At 40.5% G+C, this 25,660-nt stretch overlaps 1 protein-coding gene across 4 annotated transcripts in view; it reads right to left on the reverse strand.

Moving 5' to 3' along the window:
- KCNAB1 (potassium voltage-gated channel subfamily A regulatory beta subunit 1) overlaps nucleotides 1-25,660 on the reverse strand; it is a 480,074-nt gene that overhangs the window by 275,277 nt on the left and 179,137 nt on the right. Inside the window, exon 1 of one of the 4 annotated variants that reach the window (XM_069561984.1) lies at nucleotides 9,989-10,968. The exons of the other annotated variants lie outside the window; for them this stretch is intronic. Coding sequence (XP_069418085.1) covers nucleotides 9,989-10,209 — 221 coding nt within the window. The 5' untranslated portion in view covers nucleotides 10,210-10,968. Of the gene's footprint in view, nucleotides 1-9,988; nucleotides 10,969-25,660 lie in introns of those variants that run through there. 4 annotated transcript variants of the gene reach the window in all.

Below are 25,660 nucleotides of genomic sequence, written 5' to 3' on the forward strand. Positions count from 1 at the left end.
TTTCTCTTCATCATAATGGAACAACTATGTTTTCCATTAAGATGAAAACCTTCTGTGATCAGATGAAGATATCTTCTGAGCATTTCCATTCTTTTCAATAAGTGCAAAAACTCCGTAATGCAGAAGTGCTTGTTCATATAGACGTAGAAAATGGAGAAGGAGTGAGTCAAAAAGTCTATTTTCATCAAATGCCTCAGAGGAATTCTTTGCTGGCTTTTGTTGAGAGAATAGCATTCATTAAAGCCATATTATTTACGCAGTTGATTTTTATAACAAGCTTGTTGCTGTGGTGTCAGGCCAAAGACACTAACAACAAAACCCCATAACACAAAAACCAAGTTTAATGTGGAAATTAATTTCAAAGAAATGGAAAAGAGGGTGCCTTAATAGCATATGTTCTTCAGGGAAAAGCTCACTTTTCTTATATAAGAGCTCTGTCAAAGCAGATGGGCCTTCCAATAGATAACAAACTCATCATGGAGAACACTATGCTTGGAATTTCCTGCGGTTAAGTCCCTTCAGGGACACTGTCTTGGAAGATGTTAATTACCAATACAGAAAACTTTTTCTGCTAATAAAACTAGTTATGCACAGTTGCTTTTACATTAAAACCCACTAGATTAAAAGAATCTCTATAAGAGCATATCAAAAGGCAAATTAATCATATTGCAAGCTGTTAGTTTTTCTATCTAGATACTCAAATGCTACTGAAAGTTACATGTCAGAATTAACCTTTTTCATATTTCTTTAACCCAAGAGATTTCAACTGTCACCATTAAAACCTTTAGAGCATATTATCTCATAAGAGTTGCTACATATCAGCAGAGGGATCCTCCATTATCCAAATAAATGGGTCAAAACATTTTAAAATGTTTCAGAGCAATTTTTTAAAAAGATTGGCTCAAAATGTTAAAATTTATTGTTTTCTTCTAAAACAGTAAGCATAACAATGGAACGCAGACAAGGGGACAGAGCATGTTTCTGTTATTAGGTAATCTTATGATGCTGTACTAAAAAGTCTAGATCTATACTTGGAATTGTATCCAGCTCTGGATGGATAGAGGTTTTAGATGAGAATCATAACTGCAGCTGGGAATCAGAAAATGAAGTATAGGAGGAGGAACCATCCTAGAAATTAGAAGGCTGTCTTAGTAATGGTTTTCAAGTACCAGAGGACTTATGAAGCAGATAATTACAGCTATCTCAAGACCCGGTTTCAATCCCTGGATTAGGAAGATGCCCTGGAGAAGGGAATGGCTACCTACTCCAGATTCTTCCCTGGAGAATTTCATAGACAGAGAAGCCTGGTGGGCTACAGTCCACAGGGTTGCAAAGAGTCAGACACGACTGAGTAACTAACACTTTCATTTTCCTTTCAATTGAGGACAAACCAAGAAGCTTCCAATGCAGCTTGAAAGGAGCTGAGTTGATCACAAGGAGGAATTTTCTCATGGTGAAGTATCTTTTTGACTTGGATCATTTAGCAGCAGAATAGTCAGGCCAGGAGATCAGGTGCTGGACCAGAATGGGAAAGACTGTCCCTCCCCAGATATCAACAGGAGGTTAGGAGCCTCCAGCATATCATGGTGCTCCCCATCTTGCCTCATTGCTGTGCCCTTGCTTTCTTGCCTCTCAATTTTCTATTATCATTTTCAGCCTGACTTTGACTATTAGGGTCCAGATGACAGACAAGAATTCTAAGAGCCCTCACTTTATTGCTTCCTCTGAGGATTTCAGAGCTTACTGAATGATTCTAATTCATAGAAAAATGAGCCAAAATTTTTTTTTTCATGACTGCTGTGAAAGGAGATTACACAATATTTCTTCAGGGGCCTTTACAAGTAGTTGCTTCACAGTGCAAATTGGAAAAACAGGACAGATTTCTCATGAGAGCTGGACCAGATGGCCTGTGTGAGGACTCTCAGAGTCCTCCCTAGTTGTCGATTCCAAGAAAAAAAAAATCACTGCTGGGCTTCTGTTTTGGTTTCCAATCTGAGTAACTGAAAATCAACCTGCAAGGAGGGTTTTTTTTTAATGTATTTTGATTCTGAGTCTCAGGAGCAAGTTTTCAAAGTAATCTCTCAAAGCATGAAGGAGAGTGAAGTAGGTTCAGTGTTGAATGCCCTAAGGAGCATTTCATATCCAGGATTGACATGTATTCCTGTCCTATCACCTGTGCCCAAGGGTTTGTAGATTTCTTTCTGAGACACCAGTTATTTAGAAACGGTGATACCAAGCACACTGTCATCTGAAAGTTAATTCATGTTCAGCTTCAAAATTAGTATAAGTAGAGAGCTGCCACGGGGGCACTTTGGGGTCCTCACGACTCTGCAGGAGATGAAGGAAGCTGCTCTGGCTCTTCGAATGCACAGCAGGGCTTTCCTTCTTCTAGAGATAAAAGCTTGAACTGCAGACTACGCACATGTACAGAAAGGAATCGTCTCTTCTAGAAGTGTTTCATGCTCTGTGCTTCTTTCCTGTGTTAAAAAATGGGGCATGATCAAGGAGCTACCATGTAGAAGCTAACAGAGCATAAGGAATCCTGCTCTTGGAGCCAGGACCTGAGTTTGACCTTGACCCTTTCATCAGCTCCTTGAATAACTGTGATCAAGGAACTGGTCATTCTGCATAAAATGATATGACTGAACTAGATGGAATCTGAAGTTTCCTCAGTGCCAACAACCACTGCTAATTCATTTATTTCTGTGATTACATAGGATTAAAAATTCTCAATACTGAAGTGGAAATTTGAAAGACTTTTTTTGGCCTTTATCCTTCAGTCTCTATCACTCTTATCTTCTAATTCTGAAAAGAGTGGAAAACTGGTCATAGAAATATTTTTAAGCACACAACATGATTAAAATTGCAGCATCACATTATTTTTTATTATTTCTGATGACTCCCAAAATGGCTTTGAAATTCTTATAAGGAAATGGATGAATCAATACATATGAATTCAGTTCTTCTCATAAAATGGTATTCTGTTTTTTTCAAAACAAAAGTTGTGAAACATACTCAAAGAAACCAGGAGTCCTATACTTTGATCAATTCACTGGACCCAAGTCTCATCTGTTCATGAATTCATATAGTAATGACAAACTATGCATTTGATGACATGAATTTAAAAAATCCAAGTGAAACTTATGAATCTGATTTTCCTTTTCAATGTAATGGAATTTTTTTCTCCTCCTCTCAGAACATTTCTCAAATTACCACAAGTGCAAATGTTTACATAAATTTTTTAAAAAAGAATTTCTATAATGAGTGCAACGTCCAAAGAGGGTCATTGAATGGATTTAGGATTAAGGGCTCCAAATGTAGTAAGTCAACTGAAGATCTCGGCTAGGAGACAAGTTCTTTCTGGAAATACCTTGGGTAGATTCCTTTACTTGTGCATGCGTCTACACACATACACGCACAGATTGTGCATATATACATTTCCAAAGCTACAGACCTGGAACTATGTTTGCCTACCAGTCGCAGGAGGCTCCCTCCCCTCCTACCATTTTCTCACCATCCCATGGATGCCAGACTTCTGGCTGATGCCTTGCAGAGGTGGAATAAACTCTATGAGACTGAATCAGCAACCAACTTTCAGGAAGGTTTCTCCACCTCCCCCATTTTCATCATTTTGCTTTGAGGAAGAGAGGAAAGCCCACATCCATGGGTATAAGTGAAAATGACAACTGTATTCTTTACCCGCTCTCCCCGAAAACGGCATTTAAATATCCAAGCTGCTCTCTTCTCTGGACTAAAATCAAATATTTCTATTTGAAACACAGCCACAGAGCTGGCACTTCTCCCCTTCCTCCTCTTCAGCCCACCTATTTCCTCCCACTTTTCCCCATACGGAAGCTCACAAGCATACACACACACTCACACACACTCAGTGCCTTTTACGTAATCAGCTGACAAGATTGATCTTTCACTTCAATTGCTTTGATTCAAAATCTGCCCACCATTCGTGGGAGGTAAAGAGCTGTGGATGAGATGTGTGCTTTAATAAAGAGGCTAGAGGAGGAAGGGCCTGAGGAAGGCATCTGGTCCGAGCCGTTTTTATGTAGTCTTATTTTTATAGGAAAATAGAAAGTGCCTTGGAATTCACCATAAATTCTCTTGTTTCAAACTTACAACTCTTAGATTTTTTTTTTTTTGGAACAGCTACCAGATTAATTTCTTCTTAATAGAACTCTGCCAGACACCTTGTTCAAAACTCTGAAATGATTCTTCATTGCTGATGTTCCCCTTACATCCAACTCCTCTTTGCCTCTACAGGATACCCTCTCACCGCTTCCCTGTATGAACTCTCTGCCCTACTCCATTATTTCTCAGGACTCCATGCACAGCCTTTGGGACAGGCTGCTCCTCTGCTGCAGTCTATCAGATCTCATCCTCCTTTCTGCTCATCTTGGTATTTCTCCTTTCTCAACATCAAGCTTCCCTGATCTTTCTCAAGAAACCTTTCCCTAACTCCTACAGCCCCTGATGAATGATGGCTCCTCAAACTACAGCAACAATTATTCTTTGTATCACTTAACATATGCAGCCTTTTCATGCAGGTATCTAGCCACATTGGGCCTCCCAGGTGATGTAGTGGTAAAGAATCTGCCTGCCAATGCAGGAGATACAGGTCTAATCCCTGGGTTGGGAAGATCCCCTGGAGGAGGAAATGCAACCCACTCCAGTATTCTTGCCTGGGAAATCCCAAGGACAGAGGAGCCTGGCAGGCTACAATCCATGGGGTCACAGAGAATTGGACATGACTGAGTACACACACCACACCACCATACTAGACTGGAAATACTCAAGAGAGGATCCTTACTCTGTATCCCCAGCATTTTATACAGTATCCTGCATGTGTAGTCATTCATTTTCCAGACATTTATTGAGCAGATTTTATGTGCCAGGTTAGACTCTGGGGTTATAGAGATGAGCCAGAGTCAAACCTCAAGCTGTTTACAGACTAATGGGGAAGATACAGATGCAAATGGATAATAGCAACACTACGTGATCAATAATTTCCATAACAGAAATGAGAATCAGATACAGTGGACGCACTAAAGAACAAGTACTTAATGCTGTATGGGGTGAAGCCAGGAAAGGTTTCACAAAGAAGGTTAGGCTAGAGTTGGGTCTTAGAGGATGCATAGTAGCTTGCCTAACTGTTCAAAGGAGGTAGGAGAATTCCAGGGTAGAAGGACCAGCATGGAAAACGACACAGAGGCATAAAAAAACCAAGAAGGTCCAGGGTACTATGAGGAATTCTCTCTCAAGTAGGTACTTCTGATTAAAAAAAAAAAAAAAGTTGTCAGAGATAAGAACAGAGTAGTGATTGTAAAGCATGCTGAATGCCAGACCATGAAGGATCTCAGGTACCATGCTAGGTAGCTGGGATTTTATCCCCTGAGCTACAGAATGGCAATGAAGAAACTTGGGAATAATTCTCTAATCTGAAGTTATCTAATGATGACAACAACCCAATTATCCTTCACTGAATGAATGGTTAAAAAAATCGTGAAACATCCTTACCATGAGCTACTACTCAGTCAGAAGAAGGAATGAACTATTGATACACACAATCTGGATGAGTCTCAAAAGAGTTATGCAGAATGGAAAAAGCCAATGCCAAAATATTACAGACTGCATGATCCCATTTATATAATGTTCTTGAAACAACAAATTATGGAGGATCAGCGACTAGTGGATGCTAAGGATTAGGGACTGCGAAGAGGACATGGATGTGACTGTAAAGGGGTAGTATGAGGGAGCCTTGTGGTGATGAAGCAATTCTAATGCTTCACTGTGGTGGCAGTTACACAAACTTCTACATGTGGTTAATTGCACAGACATAGAAATACACAACACGTGAATACATGATAACCAGTAAAATCTGAACAAATTCTGTGGATTGCAGTATGTCAGTCTACTAGTTTTGATGCGGTGCTATAGTTATACAAGATGTTCTCAGTGGAGAAAAATCATTTTGTTACATAAAAATTCCCTGTATTTTTTTGTGAATTTCTGTGATCTATAATTATTTGAATTAAAAAATTTAATAATGACCAAAAAAAAAAAGGTAAAGTGGATTGACTCCAAAAAAGGAGAAGCTTTATAGTGAAATTAAAGATTATTGCTCAGGCAATTTCCTTCTTGTAAATAATTCTCTAAAGAATTTCAAAGCCTGTTTTATGCAACTATATAACACAAAGTTATATTGATATAAATGTATATGTTACAAATAATACTTTTTTCATGAAATTGGGTTCATTGACATTCAACTTGTTCTGGAACTAAAGTAAAAATTTTGGAATAGAGAAGTAGCTTATCAGCACAAATGTGCTCAAATACGAATAACAAAAGCTCTGAGATCACGTTCATCACTAGTAGCTGGATCATTCTAAAAAAAAAAAAAAAATCTTAAAAAAAAACCCGAACCGATCAATCAAACAAAAGCAACCAAAAAAAGCTGGCTTATTTTCTGTTCTGAGTGATTTGCCTTTCTTAGGATAAAAGGTTCATGTATGTATCTACCTCTATGTGATACCCATCACATATATATATATCATGTAATCATCTATCATGTATACCTGCACAGTGTATATCAAACTCTAACAGTGTGATGAACTCTAATATTAAAAATATATGCAAAACTAAGATAAAGGACCTCTCATGTATTAATAAGGCACAAGTATAAAAACTATAAGAAACACAATAGTCCTGTATTATCTACACACAAGATAGTTCCCAAGATAAATGTTAGATGGAATTTTGTTCTCTTGAACTTACAGTGACATTTGAATAGCAGATTGCTCTGGTGGATTTTTTTTTTTTTTTCTCACCATCAGCCTTGAAACAATAGTTAATTTTATGCAAGATTCTTGCACAATGCTGATGTGAAGGTAAAAGTGGCTTTGGATATTCTTACAAAATTCAGATGCCTCATACAAGTATATATTGATTCTTTCTAAAATCTCAAGTTCACGAGTTCCTGATTAATGTCAGGTTGGCAACGTCAGGATGGAAATTATAAGCGGTGAGTTTTGCCTTTAAAGTCACAAGGTATTAAATGAGTAGAAAGCATTCTACTCAGGGTTATAAGTAGGTCCTCAATGGCCAGGTAGCCCCCTACAGCAAGGTTGGAACCTGAAAGAAGTCCCTGGGATGGCAAATAGATGGCAGATATGGGCACAATGACTTGTTCCCCAAGATGTAACCATAACAGAGACAGTAACCTCAAAATGGACAAACAGATTGGTTGAAGTCTGACTATGAACCCCGCAAATATGGCCTTCATAAAAACATCTTATAGTAGAAAATTATTATGTATTTGTGAGTTTGCTTATTCATGGTCTGTTTTCCTAAGAATGCAAACCTCAAACCTTATCTGGTTTCTATACATTTGTGTACCCATTTCTAATGGGGTTCTTGCCACAGAACAGGTGCTCAGTAAATATTTGTTGATTAAATGGATATCTCTTCATTCCATAACATTTTTTTTTACAATTACTGAGTGGTAAACACTTTAAAAATTCTGACCAATGCTATGAACCCTCTCCTCAAAAATATACACAGAAAGACAATATTTTTACTTTCTATAGGATTCATGGATCCCAGTTAAGTTGTGCCAATGGAAATCATTTTCAAGGATGAGAATGTTATTATAAACACAATTAGCCACTGATTTTCCATTCTAGTTCCTTCAGGCATTCTTCTTGATTGTTTACCCAAGCCAATTACCTCCCCAAGTCTATGGCATTATTTTTTAAATTTTTTGCTACATTATTAGTAATAAATAGTTTTTGCATGCACAATATATTTTAGTGACATCAATGTCAAAATATATAACTAATAAACTATTTCTATCATTTTTATAAAGTATATTATAGTCTCTTTCCCTCCCACTTCTGTCTTTCTCTTCTTTCTTTCTCCAACCCTAAGAAAGTCTTAGTGTACATCTGGCATAATCTTCTGATCTCTTTCCTAAAAGGTCACTCTAAGTAGAATTTGAAAGACAAAGGAGTTAAGTCACACTCACACACAAAGCCACCTGCCTGTCATAGATGGAACAATTCAGAATAAGAGGGGGAGTGGAAACCAGGTAATGTCCAGTCACCATAAACAACAAATACTTCAAGTTATCCTGAAGACTGCAGATGGCTACCTTTTTGTCAGTAAAGAGCTATCCTTAGTTGCTAGTAATGAAAGATGCCCAAGTGAATCTTATACACTGAGCTTTGGTGTGTATTATTCAAACTGAGCTGAGCTATATTACCAGAAAAGCCATAATGGAAATCTCCTGCTTTCGTAAGATGAAACTCTTCCAATACACTAATTCACAAGCAACTATGAAACTCTGCCACAAGAAATGAAGGGTGTTACTCTTTATCCCTTCTGGCTTACAAAAAGAGAGCTCAAGGTGCTGCTGAAGGCCACAGTTCAAATTACCTCTGCAGTCAGCTTTAACCCTGAGTGTCCCGTTCCCAGAGACCCTGCCCAAGAAGGCAGCAACTCCTCTCCATCTCCATCAGAGCAGCTGAAGTGCACACGGAGTGCACTGTGGCCATGGGGCAGAGGCTGGGTGTGTGCCACAGAACCAGCAATAGAAAATGCCAGTGCACTCAAGACTGCAGTCCTAGTTATCAGCCTGTCATGGGGCCCCATTCTCCACCCTGGAAATATCAAGAAAAGCAGAGGTCCTCACACCAGTGATACTTCAAGGAGTCACCTGGAGTTAGGTTGCTTGCACTGTACTGCAGTTGGGGCAAAGCGCTTTAGCTATAAATTTTTAGTCAGTCTACCCCCATCAAATTCAAGGCTTTATTTCTTAATGACTCAAAAATATACCAAAACAACAGGGCTTGCTGTTTTTTCAATGAGATTCCCTGTTAACTCTGCAAAGAAACTTTTTTCAAGGACAACTTTTACAGAAATTGGTTTGAATGCTTATTTCAGAATCCCCACAAGGAAAACCTAGTCTTAAGTGTTCACAGGCATTATTTTAATTGCCTTAAGTTCCTTTCATCCTAAAACCTGGTTCCTAACAAAGATGAGGGAAAGTTAAATATAAATAATGGACAAAGTTGTGTCTACAAACTAGAATCACCAAAGCCTTTGGAAAACGCATCATAAGCTCTTCTGTACATCTGCAAAGACTTTCAGAGACAAAAAGCACAGGAGTTTTAAAGAAATAAAGTCAGAAAGATTCAGCACAAAACAAATACAATGAGGAGGCAAGAGTCACAGAATTGAATAATGAAAATTTCTACTTTTCAAATTTCAGTCATTCCCTATTAAAGAGAGCATCAACTATTACCAGGAAGATTTCCAGCTCTGGAAAGCAGCATAGAGGGAAGGGGAGCTTAAAAATTTATGAAGAAATCAGTAATATTACAATTGACTTTTTCTCTATATTTCATAAGGTCTGCACTGTATTTCAAGAATAATTTAGGTTTAAGTATGTCAATGTTCAAACTAAGTTACCAGTATAGGTGTTTCTTCCCTGTAACAGAACTTCCTTATAAGACTGCCCAGCATTTGTCACCATGAGCTTTCAAAAGATAAGAATACAGTACTAGATGGAAAACTATTTTTAATAGTATAATCACAGAAACTACAGTCTGTACCATAAAATAGGACAGGCACATTTGCTATTGAAAAGCTACTGTAATCTCAATACCAGTTTTCAACTGCTGTGTTATTCTCTGAAAACGAAATTCATATAGCTCCTAAGGTGTTCATAACACTTTAGAATATACAAAATGGGCCACAGTTTTTAAATCCTATACATAATACAACACCACACAACCACCTTGGGTTTTCCACTTTCCTAAGGAAAGACACCTTTCCTATTTTAAAGACACCTGCAAATTCTAAATTAAGCAGCCCACCAATAAGTAAGTCACTTTTCAAAACCGCTGAATTGTCTCCACTACACCTGTAATAGAACACAGAACCCGGGGCAGAGGGAATCTTATCAGTACGTCCATACCTATATTTCATGCCAGTCTGCTTTGCAGTGGACTCTTTGAGAGAGATGTGATGCTGAGGGGTGAAGGTCCCTAGGCTGCGAGCGATGATAGCAACCGTGCGGAATTTGGCCCGGGCTGCGTTCACCACATTGGGGGCGGTGGAGCTCTGCTTGCTCAGAAGTCTGTCCTCACCATTCCGACTCTTCAAATTATGCTCGGTGCAGGCTATGGAGACTTGCATTGCTTCCCCGGGCACCGCGCGGTCCCTCTCAGAATCCCAGAATACAGGCAGTCAGGAGAGATCGAGCAGCTGGGAGGGTCTGCTCGGCTTTTAACCCCTCCTTGCTCCCTCTTCCTCCGAATGCCGGCAGAGGAGTCCTCGCGGCTGACTTCAGAGTCCGGGAAAGTGGCAGGAGTGGCTGCGGTGCAGGACAGAGTCCCAGACACCAACAGAAGTAAACAGCCAGCCCTTAAGTTGTCACAGCAGCTGGAGCGCGGATCAGGCTCTTAAATCTTCCCAGGCAGTAATCTCGCTTGATTAAACAGCCAAATCCATGTAGTCGGGAGGCTTGGGCAGACGCCTGGAGCTAAGCATTCGTGCTGACTGCACGCAGCCCTGCCAGAAGCCCGTCCGCCGTGTCTGAATGCGGGCTCGCCTCTGGGCGATGGCTCAAATCCACGCAGGCATACCGCAAGATGCGCCGCTAGCACCCTCTGGACCACAGGCAGGATGCTCTACTGGCGCGTGGAGCATCCCAAGAAGCAGCTAATGGCAAGCCGCTCCCCAGGGACCGGTGCTCTCCATCCACTCAAGCTGTCAGCTCCCTCCCTGGCCCACTCCGGGAGGTCCTGGGAGCTCCTCAAGACCCCTCCCCACTCATTTTCAGGCAAAAGCCTGGGTCATTGAATCCGTACCCACACAGTTTGCGGCTGCATGGAGGAGCAGGAAGGTTCCTTTAAAGAGCTCCTTGCCTTTGTGTGCGACGGGAAGGCAAGAATCACTTTCGCCAGACTCTTGCTGTAATAGAAGCTGGAGGGCTGCTTTTCAAGAGGGACTCTGCCCAGACTCAGACCAAATTCTGCTGCAGCACAACAGTTGGAATGGGGGAAGGAAGGATGGGGATGCTTTTGCCAGAGAACATGCCAGTGAATTAACACGTGAATACTCTGTGACTGGTTTGTTACAACACAGCTTGAAATCCCTGTTATTAGCCTTACCAGCGTTATTTCACATTTGCATGTTACTTACTTCTTAAGCAAATTAGTTTGAAGTTTACTGAAAAGACAGTGCAGACTTTTCAGTCAAGTAACCTAACTTGCTGCAAAATCTATTCTGGCTCACAAAGGAGGGTGAAGGATGGGAGAGGAGACAGCAATTTGGTACCACCCAGAAGGGGGCTGCACTAGCTAAGCAAAAGGTCCAAGTCATCATCCAGAAAGGTCCAGGGCATGTGACTGGGACTATGTTCACTGCCTGCTGGTTATCTATGACCAGCTGGTGAGGACAAGCATTATCCCCAGGTCAAGGGTAGGCAGCAAGTCACCTCCTGTCTTCTCTGAATGTTCCTATGAGGCAGAAACATTGCCTGGTTCAGTATCAGATTCAAAGCAACTCCTCAATAAATGTGATTGAACCAAACCAAGCAGCAGGGGGCTAATAATTTATCTCTTTGTTTGAAATGCATGGCAGTCAGAGCTTTTTTCAGATAGATATGCTTACAATAAAACTGTGGGGCTTCCCTGGTGTTCCAATGGTTAAGAACCCGCCTGCCAATGCAGGGGACAAGGGTTAGATCTCTGATTCTGGAAGATCCCACATGCAGGGGAGCAAAAAGTCCTTGCACCAGAACTACTGAGCCCGCGTGCTGTGTAACACCTGAAGTCTGAGTGGTCTAAAGCCTGTGTCTGCAACAAGAAGACTTGCAATGAGAAGTCCGTGTACTGCAACAAAGACCCAGTGCAGCCAAAAATAAATAAAAATTTTTTTAATTAAAATTTTTAAAGTTTTAAAATTAAAACTGCACCTTCTGCAAAATCAGCTCTCTAATGGTGGTTCCCAACAGAAACTGCTGTCAAGAAAAAAGGCAGTGTTTAAATCAATGATATTTGTAAGCACCATCTCTATATTAGGTATTGGAAAGAAATGGGGAGAAAAAAAATGAAGCACTATCCTTCTCAAGGAACTGGCAACCTGGATGGGAAGAATAAAGCAATCACCCTTAAAGAGATTAATTAACAATGTTTGAAAGAGTGGTACAGACAGCAAGTACACTAGAGTTAAGCAGGAGAGTGATTACAGGAGGCTAGAGAAAGTTTTTCATTTTGATTTACCCTGTACATTTGTGGTGAATCCCTATTATGCACCTGATTGCTTGTTGCTGGGATACAAAGATAGCCTAGATGCAGGCTAGACCTCCGGAAGCCCAGGCAGCCCTCACAGACTACAGAACTTTGCCTAGGACATGAATTTGATTAGCTGGAGAGGAGTTAGTCTGTCTTTCCAGAGACTGGCTGGGGTGAGGAGAACATACACTCTGGCTGTGTCAATGTGACATATATATATGTATGTATATATATAGCAATTCTGACTACTTCTCCCCAAATTAAGTTGTATGAATGAAATTTTCAAGTAGAAAATACATACCTATTTTGAATTTCATTCCAGAGAAGAATCATAATGAATCAAATCATAACATTTTATAACCTGCATATAAGGTTTAAATGACAATGTGGAATCTCATCCTCTACCCTCCATGCTCTTTCCCCTCCTTATTTAACAAAATAAATATACTGCCTACTGTTTAGTGGTTGGGAAGTGACTTAACGAAGAGGTAAGTGTTGTGGAAAGGGACAAATGAACCTAGGCTGCCTTTTTTTACCCTCAGCTTGCAGGGAAGTAGTTCCTGAAGCAAAATTTTGTTCCCTGGAGTAAATAACAGTGAGCAGAGAGGAAGTAGATCATTAAAACTTTTACTTTTTTCACAGTAAGCTGGCTCATCGGGGATAATCAATGTGAATCAGGAAAAGAGTCAAAGAGAGAAGAGGAAGTAGTAGGAGGAATCAGAAAGAACAGCTCAGAAAAGGAGGGAGAGACAGCGTAAAGCAGCCTGGGAAGCAAAACAGAGGAACATGCTGATCCACAGGGCCTGAGGGGTCAGGAGCCAGTGGCTCCAGCTTGGGCACTGGCGAAGGGGGAAAAGGCAGCTCAGGACTGAGGTAAGAGAGCTGCCAGTTCTTAGGGAGGAAGGACAGTGTTTTAGGGTGTGTGAGGTCTGGACACTGTTAACTGAATGGCTTTCAGGTTTGCCAAGAACTAGCAGAGCAATGCCTGAAAGCATAACCAAAACCAGAACAGGGACTAGGTTATCAGAATAAAACATGCAAGGCAGAGAGAGCGCTTATGAGTCACTTATTTATCCCCCAGAGGACAAAGCAAGGCGCCTTGTTCAGAGCAGGCCTTTGCTCCATAAATATTAATAATCGAGAAAAGATGATAAGGAAGCTAAGTGAGAAAGAAGGGAAGAAAGGAGCAAGAGAAGGGTATGGGAAAAATGCCAAAATCTTCCATAAACTTGAATCCTTAAAAAGAGAGAGAGAGAGAGAGAAAGAGAAAGCCCTGCATATTCTAGTTTTACACAGCCTGCTCGCTTGAAAGGCACCCATAACTGCCCCACATTCACGTCTGCACCTCTTGTGTGTGGACACCTGTCTGCCTTTAGTACCTGCCTCAAAGAGAATCAAAGGACCAAGGCCAGAGAATGCTCGCAGTGCAAGCCTCTTTCTGGCTGCCTGCAGTGAGCCTTTCCAGATCTAATGCTACAGGGGCTTTCTGGCAGCCGGCCAGCAGCCTGGTGACATACCCCTGGCTGTGCTCACCCTTCCCAGCATTAGTGGAGCAGTTGGTCTCAGAGGCCCAGAAATTAGATAATGGTTGCTGGGAGAATGCTCTTTCCTCATAAGTCTATGCTAATGGGTCACATGCTAATTAAGCTGGGAAAATTAGATTTCAAATGTGTACCTTTCCATGTCACACAATCAGATCACAGGATTCTCACTATTATTATTTCAGGTTCAAATAAGACACACAAATGGTGATGTAGATATAGATGTTGGAGAAGGCAATGGCACCCCACTCCAGTACTCTTGCCTGGAAAATCCCATGCATGGAGGAGCCTGGTGGGCTACAGTCCATGGGGTCGCTAAGAGTCGGACAGGACTGAGCGACTTCACTTTCACTTTTCACTTTCATGCATTGGAGAAGGAAATGGCAACCCACTCCAGTGTTCTTGCCTGGAGAATCCCAGGGACAGGGAAGCCTGGTGGGCTGCCGTCTATGGGGTCACACAGAGACGGACGGGACTGAAGCAACTTAGCAGCAGCTATATATGTAGCTATAGATGTATCTATTGCTATGAGTCGAATTGGGTCCCCCCACCCAAACTCATATGTTAAAGTCCTAACCCCAAATAAGTACCTCAGAATGTGACTATATTAGAGATTGGTTCTTTAGAGAAGCAACTGAGGTAAAATGAGGTCATGGGGTGGGCTCTAATCCAATCTGACTGGTGTTCTTATAAGAAAAGGAGATCAAGACACACACAGAGAGAAGATCATGTGAAGACACAGAGAGAAACAATCCACCTGCAAGCCAAATAGAGAGGCCTCAGAAATCTGCCCTGCTGATACTTTAATCTTGGACTTCTAGCCTCTAGAACTGTGAAAAAAATAGATTTCTATTGTTTCAGTCACCCAATCTATGGTATTTTGTTATAGCAGTCCTAATAAGAGTCGGACACGACTGAGCAACTGAACTGAACTGAACAAACTAATACAGCTGTTAATATTGTTTTTATTTTAATTTTTATATTACTGGTCAAGAGAAACTATTGGAATTCTCTGAAGAAATGCTCCTAAAAGTCATTAAAAGACCATGATGGATATCATTATCATGCCACTCCACAATTCTAAGCAAATATACAAATGAACTCCAAGGAAGAGCTCCAAATACAATCCATTTATTCTTTTCCACCAAGTCAAGAAGCCTCTGCATGGTGCCTCTTGATACAAAGAGGCAGTTTTCTTTAAGACACTTTTAGTACTTGTTCTTAATGATCTCCTTTTTTGGTGAACTCACCCTATTAAGACTTTGCTTTATTCTGGGCATCTGTAATCAATAACCTCAGAAATGTCATGAGGCAATGGAGAGAAGCCTGCGCTGGCAGGCCTAGCCCTGGTTGCAAACCCGGCTCTGTCACTTTGCCTGTGACTTTGGATGTCTTTATCACTTTCTATGCCTCTGTTCTTTCACCTGAAATAGAAGAGGGACATGTATCTACTTCCAAGACCCTTTCTTGTGCTATAAGATTCCATGAGGTTCTTTTACAGAGAGATGTGAAGGTTCCATGAGGTTCTTTTACAGAGAGATGTGAAAGTTGCAAAATTACATAGAGTTAAATTATCACGTATTCTGCAATTTTGCCTGGTCTGTATTCATTACCTGATATTTGGGATTCTATACTGTTTATGTCAAAGGGTCACTGGGTCATGGTGAGAGAACTGGTTGGGAAGAGACCGCAGGCTGCTTAACTTGCATCCTATCTTCTCATGCTCATGCATAGTGTCTTTCCGGTAACATGGAAGGACTCTAGGATATGGGGTCAGTTGGAGCTGGGTGTGAATCCCAGCTCTGCTGTGCCCCTTCCTTCTCATATGTCACTGAGTGGGACTTTTAACCTCCCCGTGTCTCTATCCTTATAGAAAACTAGGAGCCCGAACATGCCTCTTTGAGTGATTATAGGAATGGCATGAAACAGTGCTTGAATCACAGCAGACATGTGATATCTCAGTATCCATCTCAATTTATTAATAGCAAGGTTATTGGGAAGACATTAATCTCCTCACAAACAAGCTTACCCAGAGACCCCAGCAATCACCAATATCAGTGACACTCACACAACACTTCCTATGTCCCAGGAACTCTTAGGAACACTTCACATATATTAGTTTACTTAATCCTCACATAATCCCAAAGGGAGATGCCACGTTATCAACTCCAATCTACGGGTGACAAAATGGAAGACACAGAGAAGTAAAACAACTTGCCCAAGGTGACACAAGCTAAAAACTGAGATCTGGGATTTACCTCGGGGTACCTGCCTCCAGAGACTTGGCTCTTAATCACTGGGCGTACTATTCCGCACTGCAAGGACTTCCTGTGAGAAAGGATTTAAATAGTGCCATTTTATGACTATAATTTGAGGGAAGTCATAGTCTTATTATGAGTGAGGGAAAGAAACTCAATATTGAAAGTCTAAAAATTTCAGAACAGTTAACTCAGCCATGCCTGGTAGCTTTTGAGTATACTGTTTAATCAACCTTTTCAAATACTTCATAATACATTATTCTTACTAGGCAAGCAAAAAACTTTTTCTCAATTACCTGCCAAATTTTTGATTGATTCGATATCCCACAGATAAAGTCAGAGCCAAATGCCTTGTGTTCAGTCTGCTTAGAACTTATGCTTTATATCCCACTAGATACCACAGCCCACAGGAGCCAGGAAACATTTAAGTATGCAGCCAGGCAAAACTGGATTCATTCAAAACAGAGAAGAATCTGCTAATATCTGAAGAATCTTAAACATGCAAATGTACAGATGGCAAGCCACTTTATGTGCCTATTATTTGTGATTAAAAGAGGAATTGTTAGGATGTAAGTTTCCTATTTATCAGAAATACTTAACACGTGGGTTTGAAGAACAAATTACTACATTCTGACAAGTTGAACCAGCCATGAAAATTAGCACAGGCCCACATTTGCATAGGCACAGGTTTTAGAATAATAAAGTAAAATTGAAAGGACAAACTGAAAACACTATGCTATGCTAAATAGAAGAAACTTCCAGATGTCTACCCTTCTGCTTCCCTGGAAGAAAAGTTCAACAGAGAACCCTACCAGGAACCCCAAGGACAGGCTCAATATAAGCATTCTCATACCCCCAGCCACAAGTTCAAAACCAAATATAATTAAAGGATAGTTAAGGTTTTCAGTGAACACAAACTATACCTTCAGCCATTGATAAATGTTTCCTTAATCTGAAACTTCTGACGCAACAGATGTATCAGCAATATCTTTAATATTTATCACTTTATACATTCAAGGCAAGGTGCCATAGTGCTATAGAAAGAAGATGTGGAAGAAATTCACAATTCAGATTATTTTGCTCAGCCTTCTTCATGGAAAGTAATTTTTTATATGCTTTGTCTGGAACATGAATATATATCTGGGAGGAAATAGGGACAGAGGTCTGTTTATACTTTTTTAACAAATGTCATTAATTCTTCCCAAATTATAGCCATTAGTATAATATCTCCCATTGCCTTATAATACAACAAACTGGCCGGAAATATTTGCCATGTCTTTATATAAAAGATTTTCCTAAAGAGCTTAACACAGAGAATTTGTTTTCAACGATAATTAGAATTATTATACTTCATCCAATTTAAGATACCATTAACCACAAGATACATCATTACTTTGTACACCACTAAAATAGAAATTGTGGCCAATTAATTATAACACAATGCTTTTTCATCCCTCAGATTTTCCATTTTAAATTTATCAAAAGAGTCTTTTTACACTTAAGACTTTTCTGCCCAAAATTTCATTCTTGTACATACATACCTATAAAAGAAAATGTAAAGGGAATAAACTATTTAAAGTATTCCCAAAATGTGTTCACATTCAGAGTTTGATGCTTGTGGATGCTTAACTCAGAGTCATCAACGTCCACATTTCTCCATACAGTCATCCTTTGTGTTGGTAATGCAGGAACTTAAAAAAGAAAAAAACAACATTCTCAACTATAGTCTCTGGGAGTTTATTCTGAGCTGTTGACATCTACCCTGAAAGTTGCAGCACACATTTATAGGTATGGACAACCACATCGTGATGGTCACATGAAAGTCGCTCAGTCATGTGAGACTCTTTGCGATCACATGGACTATACAGTCCAATGAATCCTCCAGGCCAGAATACTGGAGTTGGGTAGCCTTTCCTTTCTCCAGGGGATCTTCTTAACCCAGGAATCAAACCCCAAACCCCAGTCACCCACATTGCAGGTGGATTCTTTACCAGCTGAGCCACAAGGGAAGGTCAAGAATACTGGAGTGGGTAGCCTATCCCTTCTCCAGCATATCTTCCTGACCCAAGAATCAAACTGGGGTCTCCTGCGTTGCAGGCAGATTCTTTACCAACTGAGCTAACACATAGCCAGGAACAACTAGAGACCAAATCACTATTTCAGCAAAAGAAAACTACGTGCTTCAAAGAATTGGTGATTTCTAAGATAGTGTATTATAAACTTCTACTTCATGGCAACTTAAATCTAAAATACTGTAGAAGGAAGGGAGAGAAAAATTTTTGAGCACCCGCTATGCGCCAGGTAATGTGCCAAAGCCTTCTACACCCATTATCTCATTCCAGAAGAAAGAAAGAAGAAAAGCTAGCCTTTATTAAAAGTTAATTGAGTTCTCAACTAAGTACTCTATAGGTTGATTTACATAAGCATTCATCATCGCTCTTGCAAAACTGAGAAATGAGTCAAACTCCAAAAGGGCTTAGCATATAAATCACCCATGCCCAGTGGGGCTGAAAAAATAACCAACCTAAAGGTCCTTCCAAAAACATGTAATGGGTAAAAATTCCCTTGCTTCAGTTCAAATTTGTTGGTCTTCTTAGGGTGAGAAAAGCCATTATTACACAAGTCACTCTACAGCATAGTATCTAATACATCTTTATAAAAAGACGTATTCCCTCACTTCTCTAGTCAGTTCATTTTCAAAGGGAAGGTGTTATAAAAGAGCAGATCTAAGATCCTACGGGATTCTTTCTCATTTAAATCTTTCCCTGTGGCAGATCACAGGAAGTTCTTGTAGGAGACACTTCAAGCTTTCCTCACATTTAAATGAAATTCATTTTGGACTAAATAAACATCAAGTTCTCACCTTATGCGTCAACAAGGGCTGTACTGTCTGAAGTTTTAATAATTTACATGCATTACTCTTGTAAGCAAAATGAAATTTAAAATTTAAGCTATTTTATCTATTATAAGCTTATCACAAATTCAACTAAGAGGAAACAGGGAGACATGGAGACAAGAAGGGGAAAAAATGTCATGCATTTATCCAGACTTCCAGTTTTACTTTGTCATTATCTTCTTGGTTATTGGTTTTTTCCTTCTCCACGCATAGTTTGTGGTGGTTGTTACTGATGTTGCTGTCCTTGTTGTATAAAGTTAAATACTGTACAAGGTATGTATCACTTCAGTTCAGTTCAGTTCAGTTCAGTTGCTCACTTGTGTCCGACTCTTTGCCACCCCATGATGCAGCACGCCAGGCCTCCCTGTCCATCACCATCTCCCAGAGTTCATTCAGATTCACATCCATCGAGTCAGTGATGCCATCCAGCCATCTCATCCTCTGTCATCCCCTTCTCCTCCTGCCCCCAATCCCTCCCAGCAGCAGAGTCTTTTCCAATGAGTCAACTCTTCGCATGAGGTGGCCAAAGTACTGGAGTTTCAGCTCATTTGTGGGTTTTTTTTCCCCATTTTTGGACATTATCTATCCTTAAGTTGCTCATTTGTCATCACTATGCATTGACCAGCATATCAACATACATTTTCCATTGTTTAGTTGACAAGTTCTGTGAAGCAAAGAGGTAGAGGACTCAGCCCTTCCCCTCAGGGCTCCTCTTCCTGGCTGGGGCATGTGCAGACATTCAGTAATAATTACTGTCTACTATACGTGAGGACAAGTGGTATAGTCATAACACACTCAAGAGGAAGTGGGAAAGATCATTGGGAGTTGCAGTAGTTAGAAAATCATGGTGTACATTAAGTACAGAGAAGCTCCCAGGCAAGGAAGGAGAGTAGGGGAGAGAGGAAGTAGCCTTAGCAAAGATGAGGATGTGGATAAGCTTATCAGGAAATAACAAGTAATAATGTTAGATTTCTTTTCCATGGGGATGGTCTTGACCCCTGTCTCCTGTACAATGTCATGAACCTCATTCCATAGTTCATCAAGCACTCCATCTACCACAGCCTTACAAATAGCTGTGAAAAGAAGAGAAGTGAAAAGCAAAGGAGAAAAGGAAAGATATAAGCATCTGAATGCAGAGTTCCAAAGAATAGCAAGAAGAGATAAGAAAGCCTTCTTCAGTGATCAATGCAAAGAAATAGAGGAAAAGAACAGAATGAGAAAGACTAGAGATCTCTCCAAGAAAATTAGAGATACCAAGGGAATATTTCATGCAAAGATGGGCTCGATAAAGGACAGAAATGGTATGGACCTAACAGAAGCAGAAGATATTAAGAAGAGGTGGCAAGAATACACAGAAGAACTGTACAAAAAAGATCTTCATGGCCCAGATAATCACGATGGTGTGATCACTCATCTAGAGCCAGACATCCTGGAATGTGAAGTCAAGTGGGCCTTAGAAAGCATCGCTATGAACAAAGCTAGTGGAGGTGTTGGAATTCCAGTTGAGCTATTTCAAATCCTGAAAGATGATGCTGTGAAAGTGCTACACTCAATATGCCAACAAATTTGGAAAACTCAGCAGTGGCCACAGGACTGGAAAAGGTCAATTTTCATTCCAATCCCAAAGAAAGGGAATGCCAAAGAATGCTCAAACTACTGCACAATTGCATTCATCTCACATGCTAGTAAAGTAATGCTCAAAATTCTCCAAGCCAGGCTTCAGCAATATGTGAACCGTGAACTCCCTGATGTTCAAGCTGGTTTTAGAAAAGGCAGAGGAGCCAGAGATCAATTTGCCAACATCCACTGGATCATGGAAAAAGCAAGAGAGTTCCAGAAAAACATCTATTTCTGCTTTATTGACTATGCCAAAACCTTTGACTGTGTGGATCACAATAAACTGTGGAAAATACTGAGAGAGATGAGAATACCAGACCACCTGACCTGCCTCTTGAGAAATCTGTATGCAGGTCAGGAAGCAACAGTTAGAACTGGACATGGAACAACAGACTGGTTCCAAATAAGAAAAGGAGTACGTCAAGGCTGTATATTGTCACCCTGCTGATTTAACTTATACACAGAGTACATTATGAGAAACACTGGACTGGAAGAAACACAAGCTGGAATCAAGATTGCCAGGAGAAATCTCAATAACCTCAGATATGCAGATGACACCACCATTATGGCAGAAAGTGAAGAGGAACTAAAAAGCCTCTTGATGAAAGTGAAAGAGGAGAGTGAAAGAGTTGGCTTAAAGCTCAACATTCAGAAAATGAAGATTATGGCATCCAGTCCCATCACTTCATGGGAAGTAGATGGGGAAACAGTGGAAACAGTGTCAGACTTTATTTTTGGGGGCTCCAAAATCACTGCAGATGGTGACTGCAGCCATGAGATTAAAAGACACTTACTCCTTGGAAGGAAAGTTATGAGCAACCTAGATAGCATATTCAAAAGCAGAGATATTACTTTGCTGACAGGTCTGTCCAGTCAAGGCTATAGTTTTCCAATAGTCATGTATGGATGTGAGAGTTGGACTGTGAAGAAGGCTGAGCACCGAAGAATTGATGCTTTTGAACTGTGGTGTTGGAGAAGACTCTTGAGAGTCCCTTGGACTGCAAGGAGATTCAACCAGTCCATTCTGAAGGAGATTAGCCCTTAGTGTTCTTTGGAGGGAATGATGCTAAAGCTGAAACTCCAGTACTTTGGCCACCTCATGCGAAGAGTTGACTCATTGGAAAAGACTCTGCTGCTGGGAGGGATTGGGGGCAGGAGGAGAAGGGGATGACAGAGGATGAGATGGCTGGATGGCATCACTGACTCAATGGATGTGAATCTGAATGAACTCTGGGAGATGGTGATGGACAGGGAGGCCTGGCGTGCTGCGATTCATAGGGTCACAAAGAGTCGGACACAACTGAGCGACTGAACTGAACTGAATGTTAGATAGAATCTTGTTGAAAAAGAGATTTACAGAAGAAATTATGTAAAACAAATGTTCATAAATCAGTTGGAGTCTGCTGAGAAAAGCCTGGAATAAAAGTCTTGGTAAAGACTCCACACTCTTGGCAGTTGGGAGAGTTTGAAGGTAGAAAGTTCATCAGGGATTCTGATCCAGGGTGTAAAGAGTATTTTTGGAAGACCCATCTGGAAGCCAATAGGATGGCCTGGTGTTGTAAAAGATTCAGTACAGGAAGACTAGTAGGAGACCGCTGAATCAGCCAGCCATAGGTAATACTTGCTGATGGAAGAATGATACTTCCCACTGTTTGTTCTAATAGATGGGAAAATGTTCACAATGCAGTGTGAGCTGAAAAAAACAATTCACAAAATCATATGCACAGTATGAGCCTATTTTGACAGAAGAAAAAATTATCTATCTCTGTAGAGAAATAAAAATATATGCTCAAATATATTTCTTATATTGGATATATTTGATATACCCAAATATTATCAGTAGTTGCCTACTGATAATAGGTTAGGGATAATGATAATGGGTGGTGGAACTATGGGTGATTTTTATTTTCTTTATTTTAATAGTATATTATTTTCTGCTATGAGTACATATTACTTTTGTATTATGGATAAAAAATGTGGTACCCAGAGAAAAGAAATGATGCTTGAAGCACAAGGAGCCTGTAGGCATACTTATCAGGAAGGAAAGACCAATGACTTTTTAATATTTTATTTCACAGCACCCAGTACTGTGGGATTAGAGAAGGAAATGGCAACCCACTCCAGTTTTCTTGCCTGGAGAATCCCCATGGACTGTGGAGCTGATGGGACACAGTCCATGGGGTCACAAAGAGTCAGACACAACTGAGTGACTTAAGCACAGTACTGTGGGATAAATGTCACTAAGCCAAGTCAGCTTAATTTTTAACACACAAGTATGTAGGAGCAGATTATCTTGGATGTGACCATTAAGCTTTGCTGACTGTTTGTTTCTCTGTAGACCTGATATGGATTCCTGCTGGGGAGGCAGGCAAGAAGTGGTCTGATCCACTAAGGACAGCAATAGTTAAACATGGACTATTACAGGGACTTTTGGTAAGACTGACCACAAATTTTCCCAACTAAGCCTGGCTGACCCTCCCAGGAACTGGGCTCTACTAAAAGGAAGGGAACCAATGCAAAAAATATGGGCTTCCCTTGTGGCTCAGCTGGTAAAGAAGCCGCCTGCAACGTGGGAGACCTGGGTTCAGTCCCTGGGTTGGGAAGATCCCTTGGAGAAGGGAAAGGCTACCCACTCCAGTATTCTGGCTTGGAGAATTCCATGGACTGTATAGTCCATGGGGTTGCAAAGAGTCAGACACGACTGATGCAAGTCCACAGTTAATCAAATTAAGGCAAGCTGAGCTCCTTAGGAGAAAAAGACATGTCTCAGTCATCGTATCATACAGCTATGCAGAGAGGTGCTTTACTAATTTCCCCTGACTGCACAGATGGGCTTATACCAACCCCTGAAACAGTGCCAGAACCAGGTGGAAATCTGCTATATAGAAACCAAATCACTATGCTGAAACTTATAAGACATCTTTAATAACTGTGGTTTGTATTCTGTATTCTGTATTCACCCTTCTCCAAACATTTAACTTATTTTTCTACAAACTTCCATTGTGATGAAACGAAATAGGGGAGGAATGTAACACGGTATTTCTGCAGAGATGTTAGAAATATTGACAAATTAGCCAAAATGAGGGGACAGAGAAAGGGAAAAAAATGTAGCTAAAAATCAAATGTAGAGATCGATTTGGAAGAGACACACAAAGCTTGAGTACAATCTGTTGACTGAATCCATAAGGAGGTGGTTGGTCAGGTTTGGGAAGAGGTTACTACGTTAGTTTCCTAGGACTGTCATCAAAAATTATTACAAACTTGATGGCTTAAGATAAAAAATATTTATTCTCTTACAATTCTGGAGGCCAGAAGTCTGAAATGAAGGTGTCGGCAGGGCTACACTCTAGGGGACAATTCAGTCTTTGCATGTTCCAGCATCCCTTGTGACTATATCCCTCCAGTGTCTGAATCCACCTTCAAATGGCCTTCTCCATGTGTCTGTGTCTTTTCCTCTTCTGTCTCTCATAAGGACACTTGGCACTGAGTCTAGGGTCTATCTAGGTAATACAGGGTGATCTCACTCCAAGATCTTTAACTTCATTACATCTATAAAGATTTTTTTTTCCAAATAAGGTCATATTCATAGGTCTCAGGGATTAGGACATGGACAAATCTTTTGGGGGCTTCCGATTAAACTGACTGTGGTCAGCTTGGGAAAGGCATGGTTAAATGGGAGGAAGATAGGAAAAAGATGGGGAGAGAAGAAGGCAGTGGACTTACTTTCCAATCTGACAAGAGGGCAAAACTGAAAATACAACAAAACAGTCCAAGACTGTATGGGGATATAAACCCATTCAGAATATGGGTTTGAACAGCTCTTATCTGAGAGTGGTTTATATAATAAGGTGAGAAGAGAGAAACAAGAAAGTTTTCCTGGGTCAAAGAAGGAAGGTTGGTCTGCCCAGGCCCCACACAGAAGTTCTTTGCCCAGGAAGAACAGGACCAGCTTAGGCATAGAGATCACACATAAAGAATCCATATGAAAAGGTCATCAGTCATCACATTCATGTTGAGAATGGAATGGCCCACTAAACAGAGGGCCTCTCTGGAAGAGGAACTGGCCTGAGAAAGGGGCAGGAGTGAAATAATGGTACATGGACTACTTGGGAGGTAGAAGCAGCAAAAACACAAGTCAGAGGGGAAGGAACAAGTGAGATGGAAGCTGTGAGGCATACAAGCTATGGAGGAACTAGCAGTGAGTATGTTAGTCACTCAGTCAAGTCCGACTCTTTGCAACCTGATGCTTGGGACCCACCAGGCTCCTGCATCTATGGGACTCTCCAGACAAGAATACTGGAGTGGGTTGCCATTCCCTTCTCCAGGGGATCTTCCCAACCAAGGGATCGAATCTGGGTCCCCCACATTGCGGGCAGACTCTTTACCATTTGAGTCACCAGAGAAGACTATGATAAAACCCTAAGAAACGGTTGGCTTGTTGATATCATTATTACCATATTCCTGATCAAGAGTAACCCCAAGGTTTATTGTTCATCTCTCTTTTGGGTAAAAATTTGAACTATCATGTTAGCAGAGATGTTAGAATCTAGTAGTCATATAGCATTATATGATCCAGGACTAGGGAATCTCAAATTTAACTGGAACTTGAATTCCAGACTCAGTTATAAGAAGAGACTTCCAGTCACATGACTCAGGATGAGACCAACGATCCAGGAATGACATTAAATCCATAAGGACTGAGCACTTCTCATTAAAAATGAAGCTGTGGAAACTGGACAATTTAAGACAGATACACTGGAGACTGACTCAGCAGAATGGTTACTGAGGTCAAAGTAGACCAGTCTCTAAAATGGAAGGATAGTTCTGAAAATATTAAGCCATAATTTATTTACAGAGAATGAAAGGAATTTGGACATAATATTAAAAGATATAATATTGTATAAATCAATAATTTTAATACCACTTTGTTGCGATTATAAACTATAAATGTATATAATATACTAGATATTTTATACATTTAGTAGTATAATGTATATGTAACAGTACAAAAGGTGGGGAATGAATGGAACACGAATC

This window comes from Ovis canadensis, chromosome 1, assembly GCF_042477335.2.
Source record: "Ovis canadensis isolate MfBH-ARS-UI-01 breed Bighorn chromosome 1, ARS-UI_OviCan_v2, whole genome shotgun sequence".
Lineage (NCBI taxonomy): Eukaryota > Metazoa > Chordata > Mammalia > Artiodactyla > Bovidae > Ovis > Ovis canadensis.